Source organism: Populus nigra, chromosome 15 (assembly GCF_951802175.1).
Source record: "Populus nigra chromosome 15, ddPopNigr1.1, whole genome shotgun sequence".
Lineage (NCBI taxonomy): Eukaryota > Viridiplantae > Streptophyta > Magnoliopsida > Malpighiales > Salicaceae > Populus > Populus nigra.
In genome coordinates, this window is record NC_084866.1 from 8097121 (window position 1) to 8122662 (window position 25542).

At 30.5% G+C, this 25542-nt stretch overlaps 2 protein-coding genes and 1 long non-coding RNA gene across 5 annotated transcripts; 2 read left to right on the forward strand and 1 right to left on the reverse strand.

The window, feature by feature from the left end:
• Window positions 1–383: 383 nt before the first annotated feature.
• LOC133674385 (uncharacterized) lies at window positions 384–3271 on the forward strand. 2 transcript variants are annotated; one of them, XR_009835225.1, is made up of 3 exons: window positions 384–709; window positions 809–887; window positions 1277–3271. It is a non-coding gene; the product is annotated as an uncharacterized LOC133674385 (long non-coding RNA). The 2 variants fall into 2 exon arrangements; XR_009835224.1 differs by having other exon boundaries at window positions 1286–3271.
• LOC133674384 (glutathione hydrolase 3) lies at window positions 1944–5532 on the reverse strand. 2 transcript variants are annotated; one of them, XM_062095459.1, is made up of 7 exons: window positions 5261–5532; window positions 4419–4759; window positions 3666–4184; window positions 3173–3414; window positions 2816–3080; window positions 2515–2652; window positions 1944–2411 (listed from the first exon to the last, which is right to left on the reverse strand). In XM_062095459.1, the coding sequence occupies exons 1-7, from the start codon at window positions 5391–5393 to the stop codon at window positions 2136–2138; spliced, it is 1914 nt and encodes a 637-aa protein (XP_061951443.1). In that variant the 5' UTR covers window positions 5394–5532; the 3' UTR covers window positions 1944–2135. The 2 variants fall into 2 exon arrangements, with proteins under 2 accessions (XP_061951443.1, XP_061951442.1); XM_062095458.1 differs by having other exon boundaries at window positions 2816–3083; window positions 5261–5531.
• A 15798-nt stretch (window positions 5533–21330) lies between these two features.
• LOC133673965 (inositol oxygenase 2-like) lies at window positions 21331–23668 on the forward strand. Its single transcript, XM_062094916.1, has 11 exons — window positions 21331–21565; window positions 21686–21803; window positions 21899–21980; window positions 22076–22280; window positions 22367–22426; window positions 22520–22572; window positions 22678–22800; window positions 22927–22996; window positions 23099–23177; window positions 23307–23388; window positions 23479–23668. The coding sequence occupies exons 1-11, from the start codon at window positions 21532–21534 to the stop codon at window positions 23503–23505; spliced, it is 933 nt and encodes a 310-aa protein (XP_061950900.1). The 5' UTR covers window positions 21331–21531; the 3' UTR covers window positions 23506–23668.
• Window positions 23669–25542: the final 1874 nt, after the last annotated feature.

Genomic DNA, 25542 nt, shown 5'->3' on the forward strand with positions numbered 1-25542 from the left:
TAAAGCAAATCTAAAAAATGACCAAATATATATATAAAAAAAATAGCTTTAAAAAGAAAAAAAATAACCTAGACAAATTTTCTAAAGCCGATCTAATTTCTAAAACTCATAACCTGTGAAATCCTTGAACCAGGTGGGTTCAATCAAGAAGCTTAATTTCTAATTAATTTAATTTTAAAGAATGAAATTATATTAAAAAATCAATTTGAAAATCTTGCTAAAGAAAAAAAAAGATAGCAATAAAAAGAATGGTGATAAAATTAAAAAAAAAAACAAAAAGCTTAAAAATGATCTCAAATAAAAATAAACAATCAAAATAATAGAGATTAAATTTGAAAGATTAAAAAAAATAAAAGGAAGGTGAAAGTAAAAAATAATTGTAATTTTATAACTTATAAAAAATAAAAAAAATAATAATAAATTTGAAAAATTAAAAATTAAAAGGGGATAAAATTGAAAAATATTTATGATTTTATAATTTATTCAAAAAAAATATATAAATAAATATAAAATGAAAATAAATTATAGGAGCTAGTCTGATTTTTTTTAAGAGATTGACATGAAATTAAAGAGTGAGAAAGAAAAAGAAAAAGAGATAAAATAAAAACTCTTTTAGCCCAAAACTACGAATGGTTCACCCTGGAAGAATGCCGTGCCCTTCCTCGAAGGAGAAATTGTCCGCAAATGCCTCGCTCGCAACGCCCAACAGGTTTTTTTTTTCTTCCAAAAGGAGAACCCCAAAACATTGGATTTCATTTTAAATTTGAATGGATTTCTTCAGGTCTGAGAGTTAATGTTATTGTTGCAGGAATATTTGAAATGGGTCTGACTCATGTTTTCCTTCATCTGCCCTTGATATAGAAGTGTTCATTTGTAGCGCATCGCAGGTACAAAATCATATACAGTCGCTACGCATCATTGTTTTCTTGGTGGGAGTTGACAATATAATGAAGTTCTTATCTTTTCAACTACACAATGCTTCTTTTCTTTTAAGATCATAGCATGCTACTTATTACTATAACCTTCAGGTGCTTGGGTCTGGTAATCACTCAACGATTAAATTCTATGCCGTGACATGAATATCTTCTTCCTTTTCATGTTTATGGAGGGTAAAAAATAATGTCAATACTGGAGGAAATGGATTACTGGATTTACAAACGAACACTCTCGGGCTTGCAGATGTGTGTGATTCACAATTACAAACCCTGCGGGGTATTTATACTTAATCCACTGTCTTCACCATAGTCTCCTTTCATTCAATGTTCTTTGTTTCTAGCTATTGCAGAACGAGCTTGCAATTTTGGAATTCATACAACTTGTAGTTGAGACCATGGACCGCCATTTCGGCAATGTGGCAAGTCCTCTACTGCCAAGGATGATGTCTTTTTACCCCATGTTGATGGACTAATATTTGGCTTGTCATCTTTGTCGCCAAGGTTGTCTCCTGGTTTTCCTTTGTTACCCTCAGATAGAAGTTTACCTTTTCTCTTTGTTTTAATTTGTTTCTCTTATCTACAATGCGAGCTAGAAATCATGTTCCATTTAGAAAAAAGCTCATTTCATGCTGGAAGAGATTGTCATGAATGGTTTGCATTGATGAGACAAGCAACTCTAACATTCTGAGCCCGACAATTACACTGATGGACAAAACATCTTACATGACTGGTCAGGTGCTATCGTTCTTTCTTGGATTCTTGATGAGTTAGCATTTTAGTTTATCCTTTAGTGTATAAATAAGCTTCAACAGAGACATTTTCCCTGGTACATGAAAAACGTTGTGTTGATTTTATTGTTGTACCGGTAAAATACTCTGCTGTCTTCAACAAAATTTGGTTTTCATACCTTAATCATTCTGTCCATGTGTAAAGTTCAACTCTTAAGCTCAAGTTCTGTGTGTAATGGCTGCACTGTAGTGTCCTTTGCTCTATTCTGGAGGCATCCAATTCCAAGGTGAAGAAGGATTTTTAAGTTGCAGTATCATCAGCCAACATCAAATTTGCTAACAAAATATACATTTTTTTTAGAGTTACGCATAAATTGCCTAATCTTCTACAGAATAATAATGTTTCACAGATGTATTTCCTGCCAATTGGCAACATTTCTCTAGGAAATTTCAATTTGAAAAAACTGAAAGATCAAATTGCTGCAGGCCTGCCATCTTTTCTTAGATCGCTCACTGCTGTGAGCGTTCCATGGAGTATTTGGGCATTTACAGAATCTCTCGAATTTTCTCTGTCCACGTGGATGGGGCTTTGGAGGGTCTGAACAACAAGCTGGACAATAGCTCCCCCTGCCTGAGCCAGCAACTGATGACCCCTTTCCTCCAAGAAAGCTTTTCTGTCCCCTGCAAGTTCTATGTGCTTGCCATCTATTACTGTCCAGTTTTCGTACAACACAGTATTGGGTATTAACTGCTCAAAATCAGATCACATCATATGTCCAAGTATTAGACGGCATATCATATTACCCAGAGAGAAGATAAACATGAATTGACCGTTGAAGCAAGTTTCCTACCTTGTGATAGACCCTTGGACTCTCAACTGCAGTTAAAGGTTCCATCCTCATGACAAAATGATTAAGAAAGACTTGTATCACCGCTGGAATGATGAAAAGTCCGCCACTACCACCCATGACCCCAGCTAGCTGATTGTCCTGTGGAGTTTACAAAAGTGAGATTACTCGAAGTTAGAGAGGATTTATGAAATTGATGACGATACATCTGATTCAAGACCAATGAGGTCGAAACTATTGCTGTTGAGCTGCAAGAATTTCTAGCTTGATAGAGAGTAATATATATATATATATAAAGCCAAACCTTGGTGACAATAATAGGAGTCATGGAAGATAAAGGTCTCTTGTTGGGTTCGATAAAATTTGCTGGAGCAGGAGGGAGCATGTCAGGAGTTATCTCTGTGGGTGCTGAGAAATCACCCATCTCATTGTTGAGCAAAATTCCAGTAGAGGGCGAGAGAACTCCAGCTCCAAAACCATAATTTATTGTTGTTGTCATTGATACAGCATTTCGCTCTGCATCCACAATGCAAAAGTGGCTGGTTCCATGATCTCTAAGCTGACTCCACCTACTAATTAAGGTCTGGAATCTTTAGAATCATGACACAGTGACAATGATACCAGTAAAGCTTTATTTATAATCAGTAGCAAGTAGACATACCTTTCCATATTCATGTAATATTCTGGAGGGAATGTGGTATTGTCCACTATCATTTTCTGTATTTTATCAGCGTAAGATTGGGAAAGCATTTCAGACATATATTTGGCTGTGTTTATGAAAGCAGGGTCCCCCAAGTTCATTCGAACGGCAAACATGTGCTTCATCGCTTCAATCAAGCGATGAAGACCAAGATTTCCCTCTGCAGCTTTAGAACTTCCATAACTATTTAGGATGTTTAAGACCTGTTTTGCATCAGAATTTAGAGAAATCCAATCCACATAATTCAAAAGCTTCACAACCATGAACAGTATTGTAGTCAGAGTAAAATGAAATATCCATATCCTGAAGTCAGCTCACTAATTAGCCCTAGTTTTGTTGGACATCAGTCCTTCAAAGCCAGAGCAGAACAGCCAAAAGATCACTTGATTTTACAGAACAAAATGCTTGATTGACACAATATGCATTCATAAGTGAAAAAATATAACCCACCCACCAGAGACATTCCAAGTGTTCCACTTGAAGGTGGTGGCATTCCATATATAGTGTAGCCCGTAACGTTAGCAGCTAAGGCATCCATTATATCCACCTTGTAATTCTTTAGATCTTCCATCGTTAGAATCCCACCAGCATCTCTGACATCTTTTACAAATTTCTCGCCGACAGTGCCATTATAAAAGGCTTGTGGGCCTTGTTCTGCGACTGCTTCCAGGCTTTGGGCTAGCTCCAGATTAGTGCATTTATCACCAGCTTGTAACAACCTCCCATTCGGAGCGAACACTTGCTGCAACCCAGGATCATTCATGATTTTTTCGGCACATTTAGCAATGGAAGATGCAAGATAGGGAGCAACAACAAAACCATCCCTGGCAAGTTTTATGGCAGGTTGGAATAGAGTCCTCCAATTCAAACGCCCATGTTGCAGCCAAGCTTCATGGAGGCCAGCAATCTCACCGGGAACTCCCATGGACAGGGCACCTGAATACTTGTTATTCAAGTTGTTTGCATACATATTCTATTCATGGACAAATACACCATAAAAGATGAATAAGCAGACCTTCAAAATGGGCAATGAACGTGCAATCCTGGTAAACAAAATTAAAAAAAAAAAATTGATGGAAGAAAATTCTAGTTGATTTTCTTAATTTTTTTTCCTGATGGATAGGATCTAGCGGATTTACTGGGACAAGGTGTGATGTAGAAAAGCTAGCAAGTACTGATATTTTAGGTGAAAGAGAAGACTTTGAACCTGTGAAGCAGCCCCGGGAGCAGTTTCTCTCATGTCATAAGCTTGAGTTTTAGAAGTAGATGAAGACCTGACAATCATGAAAGCTCCACCTCCTATTCCACTTCCCACTGGATTAACAACACCAACGCACAAAGCAGTTGACACTGCAGCATCAACAGCATGCCCACCTTGTCTAAGCATTGATGCACCGATTTCAGAACACCGAGCATCATCAGCAGCAACAACACCTTGTTCTGACTCGACAATCTCAGCATTGTTAACTTCAATCCTCTCACTGTAGTTTTTTCCTCCTCTCAGTACCCAACAAGTGAAGTGGGCTCCAAAAGTTAGCAGGCCTACAGCTGAAGTGCAAACAGTATGCTTAGGTAGCATTAACTTGGATAATTATAGCATTTTCATGAACACTAGAAATGATAATCTGAACGTTTTGCATCTTATAGGAAAGGCATGCAGTCGTGCTCCAACAAATAATTAAAATATGAGATAAAAATTAACAGATCTCGACAGCTACTGATAAGGAAATGGTGAGAACAAAAACGTAGCACTTGCAATATTTGCCCAAATGAATGATTCTTTATAATTAAACGTGGATAATAACTTATCCTGTGAATCCCAGAACAACTATCTTGTTTTGGCTCTGCTAATCTGATTAAACATGCTGTTAGATGGAGGATTGGACTTGGCACAAATTATTGGATGGAGTGGGTTCCAATGATCCTGGAAACCCCACAGAACATGGAAGGAATTCTGAACAACTGTCATATATATATATATATGGAAGGAACAAAAACCAAACATACAAACATAAAGAGAGAAAGAGAGAGAGAGAGAGTGGTTAGTACTTGTAATAATGGTTACGGAGGCAAGAAAGAAGCACAAAGCTTTGCGACTCCAATTCTTCTTGCCATAAATATGATAATTTGTTGATGAGACATCAGTGCCCAAGAGCGGAGCTACGGTGCTCTGTCGCCCCATGATCCCTCCCTTCAACCTTCAACAACAAAGACAGAGTCTAAGAGAAAGAGAAGGTATTATTACCTGATAAGCTGTCAGTGTTGGTTAGGTGTCTTGATGGACTCTTACTGGTTGAACAAGAGACCTTTCTTTATTCATGTGTTAGGCTGTGAGGAATCTTTTGTTGATAAGTGAATATATTTTTTCATTTTTTTTCTCTTTTTTATTTCGATGACTAATAATAAAATATTTTTTAATTTTTAGTTCGATGTCTTTGATAAAGTGAAGCAAAAGGCAGAAAAAAGAAATGAATTGGGTTGGGTTGGTATTTGATGCAGATTCATATGTGTACAAGATTGATTAAGAGTGTTTTTGGCAGTGTGGTTATGGGTATTTTTTAAATAGTTTTTCGTGCTAAAATATATGTTAATGATGTTTTTTTATTTTTTAAAAATTATTTTTGACATCAGTACATCAAAACAATCTAAAAAGTACAAACCGCACTCAATTTTAGCAAAAAAAAAATTCAAATTTTGATGAAACACAGTTACAAATGCAATGCCAAACAATGTCTATATAAAATTTTCATAGGAATTCAGGGTCATTCAAACTTTTTCATGATATGACTAATCTGAATAGAATCTGAATTATTATAACTTTCTAGGTGGTAGTTAAGTGGTAAAAATTTAAGATCAAGAGGTTTATTCCTTCTGTTCTTAGGTTTGAGCCATGTGGTTGCTCATATAATAGCCACTATAGGCTTACATGGTCGTTAATTTCAGGGCCTGTGAGATTAGTCGAAGTGCGCGCAAGTTAGCCCGGACATCTACGTTAAACTAAAAAAAAAATCTGCATTATCATTTTCTAGGATTTTTAATTTTGTCTTTTTCCATGTTCTTCAATGTTTTATTAAGTTTTTTGGGTTTTTTTCTTGGACTTTCAAGTAGTTCTAGATTTTTTTTAAAAAAAATGCATAGATCAATTAATTCCATAAAAACAATTAAGTGATTTTTTTAAAGACACATTTAATTGACAATAATTGAAAAAATGGGTAGACAATAATAATAATAATAAATGATAATTCATACGGTAGATTATTAAAAATTAAAAAAGTTTGGCAAATGAATAATACAACTATCTACAACATTAACTATTTAATGCCTATTTGATAACACGGTAGATAGAGTTTTTATAAAAGTGTTTTTTAATTAAAAATTTATCAAAATAAGTTTTTTATATTTTTATTTTATATTTTATATTAGTATATCAAAACTATAAAAAATACATAAAAAATCAATTTAATATTATTTTCATATAAAAATTATTTTCAAAAATACTTTTAAAAATAGATTTTATCGAACATAGAGTTAATCGGAGCATGTAAACTATCGGAGCAAACTCTGAGGGGTGTATCTTAACTGATCATGCTTTAAATTTGCTCCTTAAAAGTTATCAGTTGGAGTCTCACAAACCTTAAGGCTACTAGAAGCTTATATGATCGTTAATTTCAGGGCTCGTAGGATTAATCGAGATACGTGTAAACTAGTCTGAATATCTACATTAATAAAAAAAAATCTTCAGCACAACGTTTGTTTTTTTTTTGTAATGATAATAATAGCTTTCCAATTTAGCCACGGCAAGCGAATTATAAAACGGTCAATTTTGCATTTTGGGAGTAAAAGGTAGAAACCGGCTAATTCTAAATCCACACGGAAGAGCAAGTATTATTATTATTATTATTATTATTTTGTTACATCATCCTAAACGATAGTTGCTTTGAAAAATGAACATAATTGTACCAAAACAATTAAACAATGTCGTAAAAGGTGACGCCAAATAAATAGACCTCCACAAGTTCAAAGTTGAATAATGCACACCAAATAATTGAAAAGTATAAGGATGGTTTAGTATTATTTGTAGTTTCCGAAGTTTCTTTTTCCAATTTAAGAAAATAAAAAAAAATATATTTTTTAAATTATTAAAAGGAAAAAAAAGACGAACTATCACTATTTTTAAAAAATTTATAATAGTGTGCGTGTATATTCTATCCTTAATGAAACTCATTCTCCAGAAAATTACAATATCAAGTGATGCAATTTATATATTTCTTTTAAAAATCAAATGCAATAATTATATTCCTTAAAGTTTTTTTGTTACTTTTTTTTCCGGTTTAGGATACAAATTTTAATTAAATTCCAACCAATAATTTTTTAAAAAAAATAATTAATCTAGTTAAATATGATTTTATGCCTAGGTGTAAAAACTTTCGTGCGACTTCAGTATTTTAAAACAAGCAAGAAAGATTTAAAAGATTTATTATTTAGGTAATTGAAAGAGATAGCACATGTTATTATTAGAGAAGTGACCCAACAAAGTGTTATAAAATGAACATTTTATACTTATACTTCATCAATTAATTTAATTTAATTCAAAAACAAAAATCTTTTTAAAAAGCTAAATTCAACAAAGGCCTAAAAAAACCCGAGGTACCCATTTTATTTTCATAATAACTAAAAAATCTCATAAAAAATATTGGAGGATGAAATCGAAAAAAAAAATGAGCTTAAAAAAAACCCGGATAAACCTCTTAAACTTAACTAATCTCTGATACCTACAATCAGTTAAATTCTAGATCAAAGCTCAATTAAGAAGCTCAACAATTGACCAATTTAGTGTTGAAAGATGAAATCAATTAATTTAATTTAATTATAAAAAAATTCCTTTTAAAAAAAGCTAAATTTAACAATGATTGGACAAAATAAAAGCAACCCATGTTATTTTCAAAACAACTCCCATAGAAAGCGGAAAAAAATATTGGATGATGAAACCGAAAAAAATAAGTTGAAAAGGAGGAAAAAACCAAGTGAACCCAAGTGAACCTTATAAACTCAACCTGTTAAATTATAAACTCGGGCCCAACCAAGAAGCTAAATACCCAAGCAAATAAATGTTGAAGAATAAAATCATAAAAATATCAATTTTCAATGTAAAAAAAATAGCAACAAAAAATGATTAAATTTGATAGGCCAAAGAACTCAAAAATGATGAAATTGTAAAAAAAATAAATTAAAAACCATCATAAATAAAAAAAATCACAATTAAAATAATAAGGACTAAATCTGACAGATGAAAAAAGTCCATGAAGGATGGAATTGAAAAAAAAAACTAATTTCATAAATCATCTCAAATAAAACAAATAGTAATCAAAAGAATAAGGATATAAAAGAAAATAAAATTGAAAGGTTGTTTTGAAAGTTTGGAAGGGCAATATGAAAATCAACAAAGAGAAAGGGAAAAAAAGCCATACACACCAAATCAGAGACAATTAGACCACACAAGCCACTTGGGCATGGAGGGGTCACTGAGACGCTTTGGTCGCTTCCCTAGTAGCAGGCTTTCGGCCATGAATGAAAAAATAATCAAATTTAAAAGAGTACCCCTACATTGAAGGACAATTTTTTTAAATTTGAAAGGCAATAAAGTAATTTAAATGTTTTTAAATTAAGTAAAAGACCAAAAAGCCCTTAATGTTATTTTCTTTTTCTTGTAACCAAGGTTAGATTAGTAATTTTACAATTTAAAAAGAAGAAAAAGACTATAAAGCCCCTAGAGCCATTCTAAACAAATGTATAAAGACCTTCTTGCCCCTATCTAATTCGTCATTGACTTTTTTAACATTGGAAAAAAATTATTCTATCCCTTATGCAAGGCTTAATGATTTTGGAGTAAAGGCCAAAATCATCACTTTACTATTATAATTTATAATGAACTTGCTCACACGCTACAATAAAAAACCGAGACTAAATGATTTGTGAGTTGAGATACTCTTAAAAAAAAGAATTTTAGGTTTCTTTAATATAAATCATTCTTAGTTTCCATTCAACAACTTGAATTTTTAAATTAAAATAGTTTTTTATATGATATTAAGATTTTTTTGATTAAATGATCATGAATTTAAATTTCATCATGTTCATCCTCTCAAATTAAATTTTTTTAAAAAAAAAACTTTAGTATAAGTTCATAATTGGTTTGTGAAAATTCTTTAATTTTAAAGAATTTTCATTTAAAAATATATTAAAAAGTGTTATAAAACCATTCATGCGAACTTATCAACAACTAAGACTGAATGATTGTTTTACATATCTTTTTATGTAGCAAAATGGAGAACAAGAATAACATGTTGGTTCATTTGAGCTTCATATAAGATTTATATCGAGAGACATTTGTTTATGGTAATTAAAAATGTGATTAATATATTATTTGTATATAAAAGCAACTAATTAAAGAATTGAACATAAACTTTAAAATTAATAGATATATGAAAAGAATCTCAATTCTAGAAAATAATTAAACCTAAATCTTAACATTAATAGATTCGCTGAATGTTAAAGATTCTTGATTTGAGAACCAAAAGACCTACTATATAAAGATATAGCAGAACTGAATATGAACTTTAAAATTAATAAATTTTTTACTTCTTTTTGTGTCTATTTTTTACTTTTTTTGTGTTGTTTGGACCTTAATCCTTATCTCTTTCTATAATTCAGTCTCTATATTTTTATTTTTGGTAATTAAACCCCTAATCTTTTTGTTTTAATTCTTCATTTATAATTTCATGAATTGCATTGATCAATCTTGTGATTTGTTTTCTTATTATGTTGATGCGATGTGCATGGGATTTATGTGATTTATCAAACCAAATCAATTAAAATACTTTTAATTGACAAAATTTAGTTGAAGATACTTAATATTGCTTGACATGTCAAAAAGGCTCTATGATCTTTATATGCATTGTATATGATGTGTGGGATATGTGATTTTTGGGGTTTATAAGAGCCATATAAAATATATTAATTTTACTTTCAAATAAAAAGCTCTTAAGAAATTGTTTGGTTAATGATGAAGCTAGCAATCTACTAGCCTTTTGTATTTGTTAAAATTAAAATAACTAGCAAAATTGATATGTTATTTGCTAAAATAATAATAACGAGCAATTTTATTTTATTATTTTTCCAAGCATCAATGCTCATTTATTTATGATTATTTTTGTTTTATTTTTACCGGTGTCACTTATTATTCCTTCTTATAAATTTAACTATAAAGTTGAGATTGTGCTTTGGGCTCAATTTTGTTATTTTGTTGACAACTCACAAAGTAGGATATAAAAATGAATAAAAAGATTTGACATGCCTAAAAATTCCTATATATTATAAATGAGCTGTAATTCCTAAAAATAACCTTAGGTCCAAGGTTACTTTTTTAGTTTTCATTCTGCTTTCAACGAATTATAACTTCATGATTGCTTAAATGTTGTGCAAGGTAAATATTTTGAAGCATATCTCTACCATCCAATTTTCTCTATATTTTTGGTATTATCCTAATTGTTTGATAAAAAAAAGAGATAATGCTATAAAATAAAGCCCAATGGAAGATAACAAATGAAAGAAGAAATGATTAGGTCATGCTCAGATATAAGATTAGACAAACTATTTTTTGTAGAAAATTTGGTCGGTCTCACTTATGTCGAATTAGATATTGATGTCTCAGTTGTTGTATTGATATAGAGAGAGTGCAAGATTCAATTTAATTTCCATTAAAAAAATATATAATAAATAAAAACAAAAACATTTTTAATTATCGTGTCATTTTCTTTCCAAAACATATATAATTCATGGGATAAAATTAAATATTTTTTAAAATTCAAAGTCATTATAAAACTCAATAAATGATACAATAAATATCCTTCTATAATTTTCTAGAAATCAATCTAGAAAAAAACAAAAATCAAAATAAATAAATCTACACACACACACATATAAAAGATGCATAACTTTCTTCTAGTATTACCTTAATATTGAACCATGTGTGTGTTAAGTTTCCTTAAACATATATATCTAGTGAAAATGGTGAATTAAAAAAGTTTTTGGATGTCCCAAGATTCTGGTAGATAATCTAGGATTTTTTAGTATTTATACAAAGATAACCTAAAGATTATATGTTTTACTTTCTTTTTTTTTGCTTTGAATAATTGCTTCAATGTTGGGTTGTTACAAACCACAAGTCATTCAAGTGTTTGACCCCTAACGGTAATTCACTCAAACTACCAATGAGAAATCTTTTAAACCCTTTTAGGATAAAAAGACAACTATGCCTTTTAGTACTAATTCTTTTCTTTTCTGTTTTTCAGGTGTTCTGTACTATTTACTGTTGTACTGTTCATAAAATAAAAAAATATAATATTCTATTTATAGGGAAATATGGAAACCTTATAAATACAAAAATATCAATTTTCTTATTGAATAATATCACGTGTATCATTTCAGGATAATTTTATAAATTTATTCAATCAAGTCCCTCCTTGATTTTTCTAGGTCTATAATTGAAATTTTCAATATAAATGATATTCTAGTCCTTAATTTTTAAAACTTATTTACAATCAAGTCACACTTGATTAATCATCTTATTTAATTTCTGACCAATGATTCTTATATGTATAACTAATTAGGTTCCTTAATAAATTGACTTTAATATAAATCACAATCCTAAATAAAATAAGATTAAACAAAATAATTTATTATTAATTCAATAATTGTTTAATTCATATTTGAAGATCAAGTACAAATTTTTTTCAACTTTCCATGATCCCCTTAAATATTAGGAAAGTCATTAGTGGTTTAACTTAATATTTTAGTGACTAGTTTTTTAGTGTAATTATTATCTCTTCATCAATAATGTTCCAATTTAAACATTATAGCATAGAGTGTGTCTATCATGTCAAATCATGTTTGTTCTTAACACTATAATCATTGATTATTTGAATAAAATTTGAAACTCTTTTCAAATTTCATTCAATTTTGTGCAGGGATTTACAATCAATACTATTTGAGAATAAATATAATATTTCTCTAATTCACCTAGTGTGAAAAATCTTTTTTTGATTACTCAAATACCTTCATATAATTTATGTTATACCCAATATATGTTTATTTGTTACTCTTGATCAAGACAACATGTAACACGATCAAAGTATAACATTCCTTATATAAGATAATTTAGTGATTTTAAGTATAAGGATCACTCACGTAATCATCATGTAAGCCTTTTTATAGACACATGTGATCTTTCCATATGAGATTCTCATGCAAGTTAGTTTAGTGTACATGTCATCTATCAAGCACCTATATATTAGTTATAAGTATCCATAATACCTCACCTGATGAGAATAGTTCCTTGCTTTTATAAAAGAAAAAACATAAGATATATATGTCTTAATAACTCTAATTAACGTCCACTTTTAATATAGCATTGACCAAGAATATTTATGAATAATACTTTGATGCAATAACAATTCTATAATTATAACAACTTTATAATTTTCTTTACAAGACATTTTTGTCTCTAAAACTTTATCTTTACTCTAAATTCATTAATAGAATTTTAGATGAATATAAAAAATAAATAAAGCTTTTATTATGAATTAAATATGTTTACATGAATAAAGTCAATATCACGTGTAACCAACTAGTTGGTTAAAGGACATATATATTAACAATCTTCCATTTGCACTAAAGTTAATCACGCATGTATCAAATATCATATTGCTTTCTTTGATGATAATGTTTTTACTATAGTAGTGGTTAGTAAGAGGGTCTATAAGATTCTTTTTAGATGATACTCGTTCTATCTTTACATCTTTCATTTTTATGATTCCATAATCAAATGGAATTGTCTAAGTATATTTTTAAATTATTGATGAGACCTTAGTTCATTTGCTTGTGCAATGACTTTATTATTATCACATTATAATGTTATTGGATCCAACAATGCTACGAACCACACCTAGTTCAGTGATGAATATCTTGATCCAAACAATATCTTTTCTCTCCTCATGTAAGGTTAATATTTAAAAAAATAAACCCACCCATTTGGGTTAGTATCCATTAAGTTTAGATTAAATTGTCATCCCTAACACCAATAGTAATGTGACATAAGATGCAACATGGTATTTTATAAGCTCTATTTGAGACATGAATATGTGTCTTGCTTACACTAATTAATGTATGTAAAAGTGTGTTATCTTATATTGAAGTGTGTATAGTATGATTTCAAGTAATATGTATAATTATAGAATATATAAAATTTTAAGAATTGATTAAGACATAAAACATGTAGAGAAAGAAAGAGAGGGAAAAGGAAAGAGTGAGAAATAAAAGAGAAAGAATGGAGAATAAAAGTGGGATAAAGAGAGCAAGAGAGACATTCACTATTTAGTTTTATGAAAAGGAAAACAAAGTAAAGAGAATGGGTAGAGAATTAACCCTGTTATTGCTAGATTATTAGTTATCCACTTGTTAAAAGATTGGTGATCATAAATTCTCAAAAACAAAACTAGGAATTGAGATGGAATCAGGGAAATCATTCAACTATAAATGAAAAGAAACCATAATGCTAAGAAAGCTAGTTTTTTAAAAACAACAAAATATAGATGCCTTATTGTATTTTTATTTGACATAGTGCAAAGCAAGTGATATAGGTGGTTATAATTAGTCATTTATAGATTTACCATAACTGGGCTATATGGATAGCCTGGCAGGGGTATTTATAAACTGATAGGATGGGGTTAAGCCCAAGAAAAGGCCTAGGTTATGTTGAGTCTTGAGTCTAATAAAAAAAGCTGATAACTTTTTATCCGCTATTGGATCATACTTCAATTTTACTAAAAGATTCTACAGGTTTAGTTTTATAAGGGAGTTGGCTCAACATAATCAACCGAGTTTTGAAGACCTTTAAATTAAGCATAAAAGGTGTTGTTCGAGCTAGTTTTATTATTTTACCTCTTATTTTTTTCCCTAAATTTCCTAGTTTGTTTAGAATTTTAATACCTTTTCATTTTATTTTTGAATTTCCTAGTTTGTTTAGGTCAGTTATTAGGTTTATTTAATGAGTTATAAACCTCTTATATAAATTGACTACTTGAAGAGGGGTTGGCTCGCTACAACTAGTTGAGGTCTACAAAACCTCCAAATTAGACCTCAATTGTGATGTTCAAGCTAGTTTTACAATTTTTCCTCTTATTTTTTTATGATTTTCTAGTTTATTTTGGACTTTTATTGCTTTTTTTTTCTTTCTTTTTAGATTTTCTAGTTTGTTTAGTTTTATTTTTAGGTTTATTTAAAAATTTGTAAACTTTTTAGAGAAGCACTACTTAAAGAAAAATTTCAAATAATAAGATTTTGAATTAGGATTTTTTAGTGGTGACCCTATTTAATATAATTATACTATGCTTGTTTTTGTTGTCTTTCTTCTAGTTTTTTTTATCTATATTAGTTGATATCAGAGCCCAATGATTACTATTGCTTAGTTGTTAAGTGTTGTTAAATAACCATGCCTAGAAAAGATCGCAAAATAAGACATGCTTATATAAAAAAGGATGAGAAAGTTTCTCCTTGAAAAATAGACATTTATAAACTAGTGATAGAAAATATGTAGAGATAGATGACAATATTGACCCATTTAGTTAGTGGAGGTAAGGAACATGGATGAACATGATGAAGAGAGTGATTACAAATCTATGACCATATTTAAAAACTTATATTAGAAACAAGAGTTGAGGAGACAATTTCTTACTTAGAATATGTATCCTTAAGATTTAAGTTCAAATAAAGCTTTTTGAGGTTGCAAGAACCTTGCATGCAAATGAGTTTATTGATTGTTTGAATGAATTAAATAGGTTATTTTAGGATAAGGAAGTCCCAAAGCTAATAAGAATAAAGATAATCGCCATTAAATTAAAGAGGTAAGTTTTTGTTTGGTGGGGGCAATTGCAGAGGTATCGAGAGAGATGGAGTAAACTGAAACTTGGTAATTGAAAGATGATGAAGAATCTTTTTTTTTTCAAGTACACTTAAACTTTGTACCAACAACTTCATACATAGAGACAAGATAGGAGGATTGTTGATGAATATGCTTATGATTTATACCAATTGGTGGCTAGGAATGATTTGTTAAAAACAAAAAAGAAGTTGTTTTTTATGTACCTGAGCAAATTATAAGAATCCTTTTAGGATATGATGTGTTTGTAGTCTTTGTGGATAGTTTTAGAAAACAATTAGTGGGCTTTGATTATAGAGCAACAAGTTACCAATAAATAATAGGTCACTTAGGTAACTAACAAAGATGGCTTTTGATCTAGCTAGAATAATATGGGGTGTGCACTAGCAAATAGAAATTGTAAATTTATAAATTAGCAGATGAAAAGAATTGAGTTCAAATATCTACATTTGGCTTTAAATTTTAGTATGTTCAGATAAGGTGAGTAAGGTCATCGATTTTCTAAGTATTGTAAGCTAGAGAGTTATCAAGGTAAGAGTTTATTGTTAAAAGAACCTAACAAGGAGATAGGTGATCCTATTTATGATGATTCAGGTGGTCATGAGAAGGTTTAACAAGGTGATGATGATGCTAATTTAGTCATCCAAAATAGCTTACTTACTTCTAAAGGTGATTCGGGTGAGGATTGACTATACATTAGCCTTTTTCATTCAGCTTATACCATTAAGAATAAGGTATCTAAGCTGATGATTGACAACAACAACTATGAGAACATGGTGTCAGACTAGGTAACAGGAAGTTATTGCTCTAGACAGAAAAACATCTTGGGCTCTATAAGCTGAATTGATTGAATTGAGACAACAAAGTAATTATGGATAAAAGTTGTCTTGTTATTTGGTGTAATGTGATTTATATGAATGCATCTCATTTATCGTCAAGTAGACATGAAAATATGACATAAATATCTTTCATGATAGGCAACATAACATGTACATCCTCAATATAAAAAGAAATCGCGTGGTGTTAGCACATAAAAAAAAAGTTGTCGTGGTTGAACCAAGAAAGGGTAATAATTTATTTTTTTAACCTAGTTTATAAGGAGGAAGAGAAGGAGCATATTGAGAATCAGAATAATGTCAAAAAGGATATGATGTGGAACAAGCTATTGTGACTATAAATGGTTCTGTAAAGATTGAGAGTGTTTTTAAAATTGATTCTTGACCTATTTTATTTGAGTTTTCTAACTATTTAGTGTTAATGTGTTTGAGGTAATTAAGTACAAGGGTGCTAACACTGTTTTTAATGGTCAACAATAATGATAGCATAATCAGTTAGATGGTCAGAACTCGAGAATGAGTTCTTTTCAACACAAAAGGCTGATGCATGTGGTTATGCTAAGTTAGTTATGGATCTACCATAACTGGACTATGTGGATAGTCTTGAAGGAAAATTGATGGACCAATGGGATAGGGCTAGGCCCAAGAAAAAGTCTGGGTTATGTAGCATGATTGGCTTAATAAAAGCTTCCATAATTTTCAATTCAACTGTTAAATGGTGCTTAAATTTTCCAGGAGACTTTACAAGACTAGTTTAAATAGGGAGTCGATTTGTTGTAACCAACTGAGGTTTAAGAGACCTCCAAATTAGGCCTATATGGTGTTATTCAAGCTAGTTTTGTTATTTCTTAATTTTTCAATTTCCTAGTTTGATTAGGAATTTTATTGATTTTTGCTGTATTTTCAAATTTCTTAGTTTTTAGATTTATTCAAGAAGTTTTAAGCTTCTTAAAAATATAGACGACTTGAAAAAAAATCAGTAATAAAATTTTTAATTAAAGTTTTTGAGTGGTGTCGTATTTGATATAATTATAAATTAGTTGTTTATGTTATCTTTTTTAGGTTGTTTCTATTTATATCAGCAAGTCTATATAATTAGGCTTTAAAGTGACTTGGTAATATAAAAAAAATGGGCTAATAAAGTTTTATTAAATTAAAACATATGTATTTTTAGTTAATTTGGGTTGGATTGAAGACTCGAATAGGAGTTGTTAAATATTATAAAATAATAATATTAATTTAAAAATTTAAATTATTAAGTAAAGTTGATTAAATAATTACAATATTATATTTCATTATCATGTTTAACTTAAATAGGGTGATAAGATATGAATTCCTCATTTGATCTTTAAATATTTAATATTATCTTAAAAAACCATTCCAATCTCAAAAATTAAACCATTGATCGATTAAAATCGAAGGAATTATTGTATATTCTCGAACACAAATATGCATGGAACTCAAGACATGATGTGTGTGTGTGTGTGTGTGAAACATTCAGTAATGGATAGACGAGCTGGATCTGCATGGCTACGAGGCTTCGTATCTCTAGTTCTCTACATGCACTTCACATCATGTGATAGGGGTATATTGTGTATGGACCCTTCATCTATATAAGATTGAAAATCGAACGGCTGCTAATTGTACATCTTAACCACCTTGCTGATGCAGAACGCTCGACGAGATTTTCTATTGGAAAGTGAACCATACGCCATGCATATAGAGTGACGGTCCACCACTATTCGGTGCTTCGCTTATAACATTTACCGCGAGATTGATTGGCCACGGTCCACCAACAAAAAGCTACATTTTTGTTTTAATTTTTTATTTGTTGCATCTTCCTTACTACTGGATGCTTGCGGGTGCTGGTACTTTGTGCGGTGTGCGCAGACCTATGAGAATATTGCTCATCAATTGCATGCAATCGTCATCCATGCTTGTGAATTGTGATTTTAACTTTTAAGGCCGTTTTCCCTTCAATTGGCTACTTTCAAGAATTAAAGTCGGTACGGTGACATGCAAGCTGTACAGATTTCGAATTTATTATTACGATTTGAACACTGAAAGAAAACAAAAACGTGTTGACGCCATTGCACATGTCCTTCCTAATAAATTCCGGGCTCCATGTGCTATAAAAGATAAATAATCCTTAATCTCAGGGGTCATTCAATTTTAATTTTAATTTTTTTAATGATTATGAGTTAGAAGTTTTTAAAGTTAATAGAGGTTTATATAATTATTAATTTTAAAACTTATAAAATTATTCAAGAAACATATAAAGTACTCCGTATATCCATATAAATAAATAAATAGTGAAGGCAAAATGTGGATATCACTTAGTTACCCAGCCGACTGCTATATTTTATGACAGATATATCTGCTGGGCTGGCTCCCTCTAAGGTTAGCAACTTGCATATTCCAGCCAACGAGACAATTCCAAGAAAAAGTTACCGCTGCGTTACATGACAAACAAATGGCTTGATGACGTGGCTCAATCTGGACCGTCTGCTCCTTCCCCCCAACTCTTTTTTTTTTTTTGGTAAGTTTTCCCCCCAACTCCTCTACTGCGCGTCGAGGGGTGGTTCGATCCGGGTTGCTCGCAGGTCAGCCGTTGATCTCAAGCGACATCCACCAGAACAATTATAAAAAAGCCAGGGTATTTTTTAAAGTCAAAGGGCTCTTGCTGTGGCATGACTAGATGCTGCGTCAGTGGGCCCTGAAACGGAGCTGTGCATAGCGAAATAAGATATGATATCCACGCAAAGCTGACTCAGGGATTAGCCACCAAATTGCCCCTATTATTATATAGTTTTAGGTTTCGAGCCCTCGTTGTATTTACTACAAACTATTATCCTTGCATGCAAATAAGCAAAGTTTGAGAGGAAACATGGAGGCATGCACAGCCAAATTCAGAAGATTTATCAAAAGAGATATTTACAGCTCAGAACACAAGTCTTAATTAGCTATTTTTTCTTTTGTGGTAGTAAAAATGCTGCGTTTTCCATTGAAAAACTGATGGATTGTTAAACAATCATGTTATGTTGCTAGCTAGTCATGTTATGTTGCTTGTAAAAATTATAAAATAAAATAGGTTCTTTTTATTCCATTTATTTATATAAAAAAATGAAGCATTAATTAAGTTTTAGGGTTGTCATGTATGTTTCTTTCACTACCAAAAAATCAATAAATACAAACAAAAATACCGAGAGAATATTTTTGTTGGTAAATTACCGACGGATTTTACCATTGGTAATTCCATCAATAAAATCATTGGTAAACTGTCAACACTATTCATTATGTTAATTACAAATTGAATTATGGACGAAACATTTCGTCGGTATTTTATAGAGAGCTCTGGAACTATTCACTTTCCAATTGCACTATTAATTATTGTTCTTTACAAATAAAATCACCGACGAATTGAAAAGTCTTCAGTGTTATTTGACGGTTTTCTGAAAAAATTAAATTAAATATTACAGACGGAATCACCGACGGATTGAAAAGTCATTGGTGATATTTGGCGATTTCTGAAAATTTTTGATTAAATTCAAAATTTAAATTAAATATTACAGACGGAATCACCGACGGAATGATTAAAAATATTAATATTTAATTATCCGTCGGTAAAACGCCTCAATAAAAAGTCTAGAATCCTTAATTTCACAACAGACCCGTCTGCTTTCTTCTTCTTCTTCTCCATACTCAGGTATGTCTTCTTCTTGTTTCTTTTCATCTCTTCTCTCCTCAACTCCTTCTCTTATCCTCCATGCTCAGATATGTCTTCTTCTCCTTTCTTATTTTTTCTTCTCAGTTTTTTTTAATTGGTATACTTTACGAATTTTTTTCTTCTTCTTAGCTTCACTTGCAACTACATTAAGGTAAAGAAAAAAATTTCTTCTTTTCGTGTTTTTTTTACTATATTTGTTTTTAATTGTTTTTGTTCTTAATAATAGTATGAATGTTATTGTAGGATTTTTTTTATATGAGATCAATTTTTAGTTGATTTATTTATAGGATTTTTAAATTTTTTCATATGAATTTTTTTAGTTGAATTTATTTTTTCATGTTATTTATTTGTTGCAAATTTTTTTGAGTTGATTTTCTTCTTCTTTTTTCCAAGCATTTTGAGTATTATAGAGTGTTGATTAATATTAATTTAATTATTTTATAGTTTTTTTAAAAATATTTTTTTAAAAATATTTTTAAATAATTACCAACAGAATTACATACGGTTTGTTTTTGAGGGAATTACCGACGGAATGAAATGTTTGTTTTGCTCGCTTTTTCTGTCAGCAAATCCATCAGTAATAATATTTTTTTATTACCAACAGATAAAAAATTACCGACGAAAGGTTCACCGATGGAGACTTGCTGTCGGTGATTTCATCGGTGATTTTTTTACCAACAAAATGGTAGTGCAAATACCAACAAAAAATTCCGTTAATAAAGCTAAAGATTGTGGTAGTGTTTGTTTACAAAATTAAAAACAATATATGAAGATTAGAAGAAAATAAAGAAAAGTCAAGAAGATTCAAGGAATTTATTATTAGATATAAACTTGATAATTAGAGGTATGAAAAAAATATGGTCATGATTAGATATAAGAAACAATTAGAAAATTCACAAACATAAACCAATATACCTCATTTATATTAAACAAGAACTATCATCAGTTTAATTCTGAGAAATGTAACTCAACTGGACAGACCCTAGGTTTACTTCCTAGAGGTCATCAGTTCGAGCTTCACAAACCTCAGGACCACTAGAGACTTATATGGTTGTTAACTTCAAGGCTCATGGAATTAGTCGAGGCACGCGTAAGCTGGCTTGGACACCTACATTAATAAAAACAAAAAAGAAACATCATCAGCTTGATACATCACATTGAATTCAATCACTATGTTACCATATAAGGTACTTTCATATCACCATCGCAAAAAAGAAAAAAAAAGAAAGGACTCACATTAAATTATAATATTAAATTACTATTGATAAATTTTTTGATAGAATTAGTACTTAAACACTAACAAAATATTGTGAGTGTTATGCAACATTCTAGTTGTGATAAAAGACTATAGTAAAACAATAGACAATGAGAAAACAAAAAAGAAATTACCACAAATACCTCATTAATAACAAATACATTTGATAAAGCCATGATGATGTTGTTATTGTTAAAACACACGCGCACGAAGGGGATGTGAAATTCATTTTGTGATAGGCTTGAATTATCTTGGACCGCTTCTCTCGGATTTTTAGAAGACTGAGTTAGGTAGATTTTCAATTGAGGACTCCAAATCTTCCAATTCTCAGGCAAGGACACCTGGTGGTGCTATAAAAGCCCCTTCAGCAGCAATCACCTGTGTCACATTCAATTCCAATTCCTTGAGTTCAGGCATATCCTTCTTCCTTCTATTCTCTGCTTTTCATTTCCATTCAATTTGTTTTTTCCTTTCTTCTTTCTGGTTCTTTGCTAATCATTTGACGGCAACATGACTATCCTCATTCCCCAGCCTGAGCTAAGCGGTACCAAACAATTCTTGCTTCTTCTTCTTCTTCTTTTCCTTGAATTTATTGTTAGGTTGCATGAATTTAGAAGTGTTTCAGAAATATTTATTTATATTATCGTGGTGTGATTACAAGCAGAGGGCCATATAGACGATTATGATGCCAAGGAGTTGGTATTAGATGGTGGGTTTGTGGTTCCAAATAAAACTGAAGCATTCGATGCGCCAGAGATCAATTCATTTGGCAACTCCTTCAGGTTTCTCCTATTTTCCTCAATCTTGTTAAAAGAAATGAAGCTCTCTCTCTCTCTAATTATATATGCAATTAACGGTGACGACAAATATGCTGCAGGGATTATAATGCAGAGAGTGAAAGGCAAAAGACCGTGGAGGAATTCTACCGACAGCAACACATTAACCAATCATACGATTATGTAAGGAGATTTTTAAAAACGGGGAGTACTAGTGGTAAAAGGTATAACATACGAGGTTTGGATTTGACGTCATGCAAATGAATTAATTGATCCAGGTGATGAAGATGCGAGAAGAGTATGGGAAGCTTGACAAGGCTGTTATGAGCATCTGGGAATGCTGTGAGCTCCTGAATGATGTAGTAGATGATAGCGATCCGGACCTGGATGAACCTCAAATTCAACACTTGCTGCAATCAGCTGAAGCCATCAGGAAAGACTATCCCAATGAGGATTGGTTGCACTTGACTGCTCTTATCCACGGTATATATACCCTTCCCAAAATCCCTGATCTGTGCTAATCGAAGTGGTTTTTGATCTTTAATCATTCTTTCTTGGAGTGGTCTCAGATCTTGGAAAGGTTCTTCTTCTTCCTCAGTTTGGACAGCTCCCTCAATGGGCTGTTGTTGGTGAGCATCGTGTTTTGGCCATATATATGAACAACTGGTTTTATTTTTTAATTAACACTTCCTTGAATGCTCAATTTAAGTTTTATGTTTCAGGAGATACATTCCCTCTTGGCTGTGCATTCGACGAATCCAACGTTCATCACAAGGTATTTCTGCTTCTGAACATTTCCGGAAATCTTAGCGCATATAGTAATTGTAGCTGTAAACAATCCAGTTAGACACTGCTCAACTTTTTTAATTTCTTGGTGCAGTATTTCACGGACAACCCTGATTTCAAGAATCCTGCCTACAGCACAAAGAATGGAATTTACAAGGAAGGCTGCGGGCTGGACAATGTGGTGATCTCATGGGGGCACGATGACTACATGTACTTGGTATGTGTTTTTCCCTTTCAAACGCCTGCAAAACCTTAATTATTATGAGACGTTTTCAAGTACCAAAACAATGGCGGCTGCCTTTGTTCCTGATCTCTCTTCTAATTATTAATATTTAAATATTAGGTGGCCAAGGAAAATGGAACCACTTTACCACACGCTGCATTGTTCATTATCCGATATCACTCCCTCTATCGTAAGTGCTATGATCTTCCTTCCCTGTTTATGTTTCATGCAACCAGTATATACTGATCTGATGAATCCATTAATTAACGTAAGGATTTCTTGCGCGATGTAGCTTTACACAAGGCAGGAGCATATAAGCATCTGATGAACAAGGAGGATGAGGAGGATTTGAAGTGGCTCAACATATTCAAGTATATATATATATATGCTTGATTTGATTCACCGCTTTGCATTGATTCTCATTTCTTTCCGTGCAATATATAGATCCGCTTATGGCATTATCCAATCTTAACTTCTCGGACGTTGTGAATGATTTGCAGCAAATATGACCTTTACAGCAAGAGCAAAGTTCTTGTCGATGTTGATGAAGTCAAGCCATACTATCAATCTCTGATCAAGAAGGTGAGTGTTTTTCCTTCTCGAGCTAGTTTTCTAAATTTCTTAACTTTGTTGGTAGCGTTAATCTTATATATTTAAATAATTTCGTTGCAGTATTTCACGGAAAAGCTTAGATGGTGAACAATGACGTGGATTAATTGTACATCATGAGAAAGGCAGGCTGATATTGATGGGCATAATGCATCGGGATTGTTTGCTCCACTTTACATTTGAGTATATTATTGAAGCGAAAAGTTGTTTGAGAATGGAAATAAATAAAGAGATGATTTTTATTGCGTGGAAATATTTTTTTAATGTGTTTATTTGTTTTATAGAGAAATAATATTTCTAGAATATAACTAAATTATTTAAATTTAAAAAAAATAAGAAAAAAAATTCCCAAAATACAATTAAATTCTCTAAATTTCCAAAAAAATAAGAAGAGAAAACAAAGAAAAAATGTTTTTTTTGTAATGAAACGTTTATATAAATTTGAAATATTATAACTGTTAATTAAATAATTATATTTTAAATTAAAATACATCTTTTCCTTCTTTATATATATATATATATATATATATATATATATATAACCACTGATTTTAGTAGAGCACGTACGCAAGGATTTCTTTATTTATATGCAAGTAATTTCACATCAAATAAAATCACCATGGTACTAAGTAAATCAGTATGAAGTCAAGAGGATACCTATGAGTTAATTAAAAATAAGGTTTATATAGTTATTAATTTTAAAATTTATAAAATTAATTGAAATATATACAAATTAATTTAAAAATTCATATTAATAATAAAAGAAACGTAAACATTCTTTTACAGTTTTCCCTAGGTGGGCCATCAATGACCAAGAAGTGTGGAGATAGCTATATATATAGTGGTGGGGCCTGGGAAGGGGAGGACAGATGTTTTTGAGATCTAAGCCTCTATGTTTGAACAAGTGTGGAAATATACTTTGTTAGCTGAGCAAGGGGGCAAAGAATAACTTAACAGTGAATCAGGTTTTTCACCGTAAACAAAACAAGAGATATTGAAAAGGGGAAACACCTCCAAATATTTGCTTGATTAATTAAATGTTTGGTATTTGAAATTTAAATAATTTTATATAAGTTTGATAATCCCTCATTAAAATATTCGATTTTTCCTATTTATTCTCAAAAGGTAAGATTTCATTAAAATAAAAATAATCATATTTAAATTGTTATTTATAATGATTTTAAGAGATAGACAAACTCTAAATAAATGATTTAGAATTATACACTCATAACCTTTCCGCTTCTACAAAACTCGTAAAATTTATAATCCATGTGATTTCACCTAGGCCCATACAATGTAAAATAATCCTATTTGTTTTTGCGTTTTAAAAATATTTTTTAAAAAATTTAAATATTTTTTAATTTTTTTCTTTGTTTTAAATTAATAATTTTTTTAATATATTTAGATCATTTTAATACACTGTTATCAAAAATAATTTAAAAAAATTATTATTTTGATATATTTTTAAATAAAAATTATTTTAAAAATAATTATAACTATACTTTCAAACAGGTTTATAGACAACCTAACTTAAATCCATGCTCTTGAAAGTTACAAGAAACATGGATTGGCTATGGAAAGAATGGCTCTATCACTAAAAACTCATGGACTCGTAGAGGAGGATTAAAAAATAATTTTTATCTGTAATTTTATCGAATATATTTTAAATTTTTATTTTTAATTTTGAAAATCAATAAAAAATTCTTTTGTTATAAAGAGAAAAGATAATTATTTTTATTAGTGATCCCATCAATAAATAAAATTCCTTCCAAATTTTTTTTTAATTTCTTTATAGTTAATTATATTGTTTTTATATTGTGAGTAGTATGTTTATGTTTTCATTGATTGTTTTTAAATTTTGTTATTGCTTTTATGACATGTAAGATTATATATTTATTTATTTATGAAGGATTGTGATGAATTTGTTGTTTTGTTTATAATATTGATGGGCTCGTGTAGTTTTTGGAATTAATTTTCTTTCTTCATTTAACATAAGTACAAAAAAATTAATTTAATTTAATATTTTATTTTTATTTTATTTTGAATTTTATTTAATTCAAATTTTATTTTTAATTTCTAATAGAATTTTTAATTTTAAAAAAAATCCATCAGGAAAATTGTACTTTC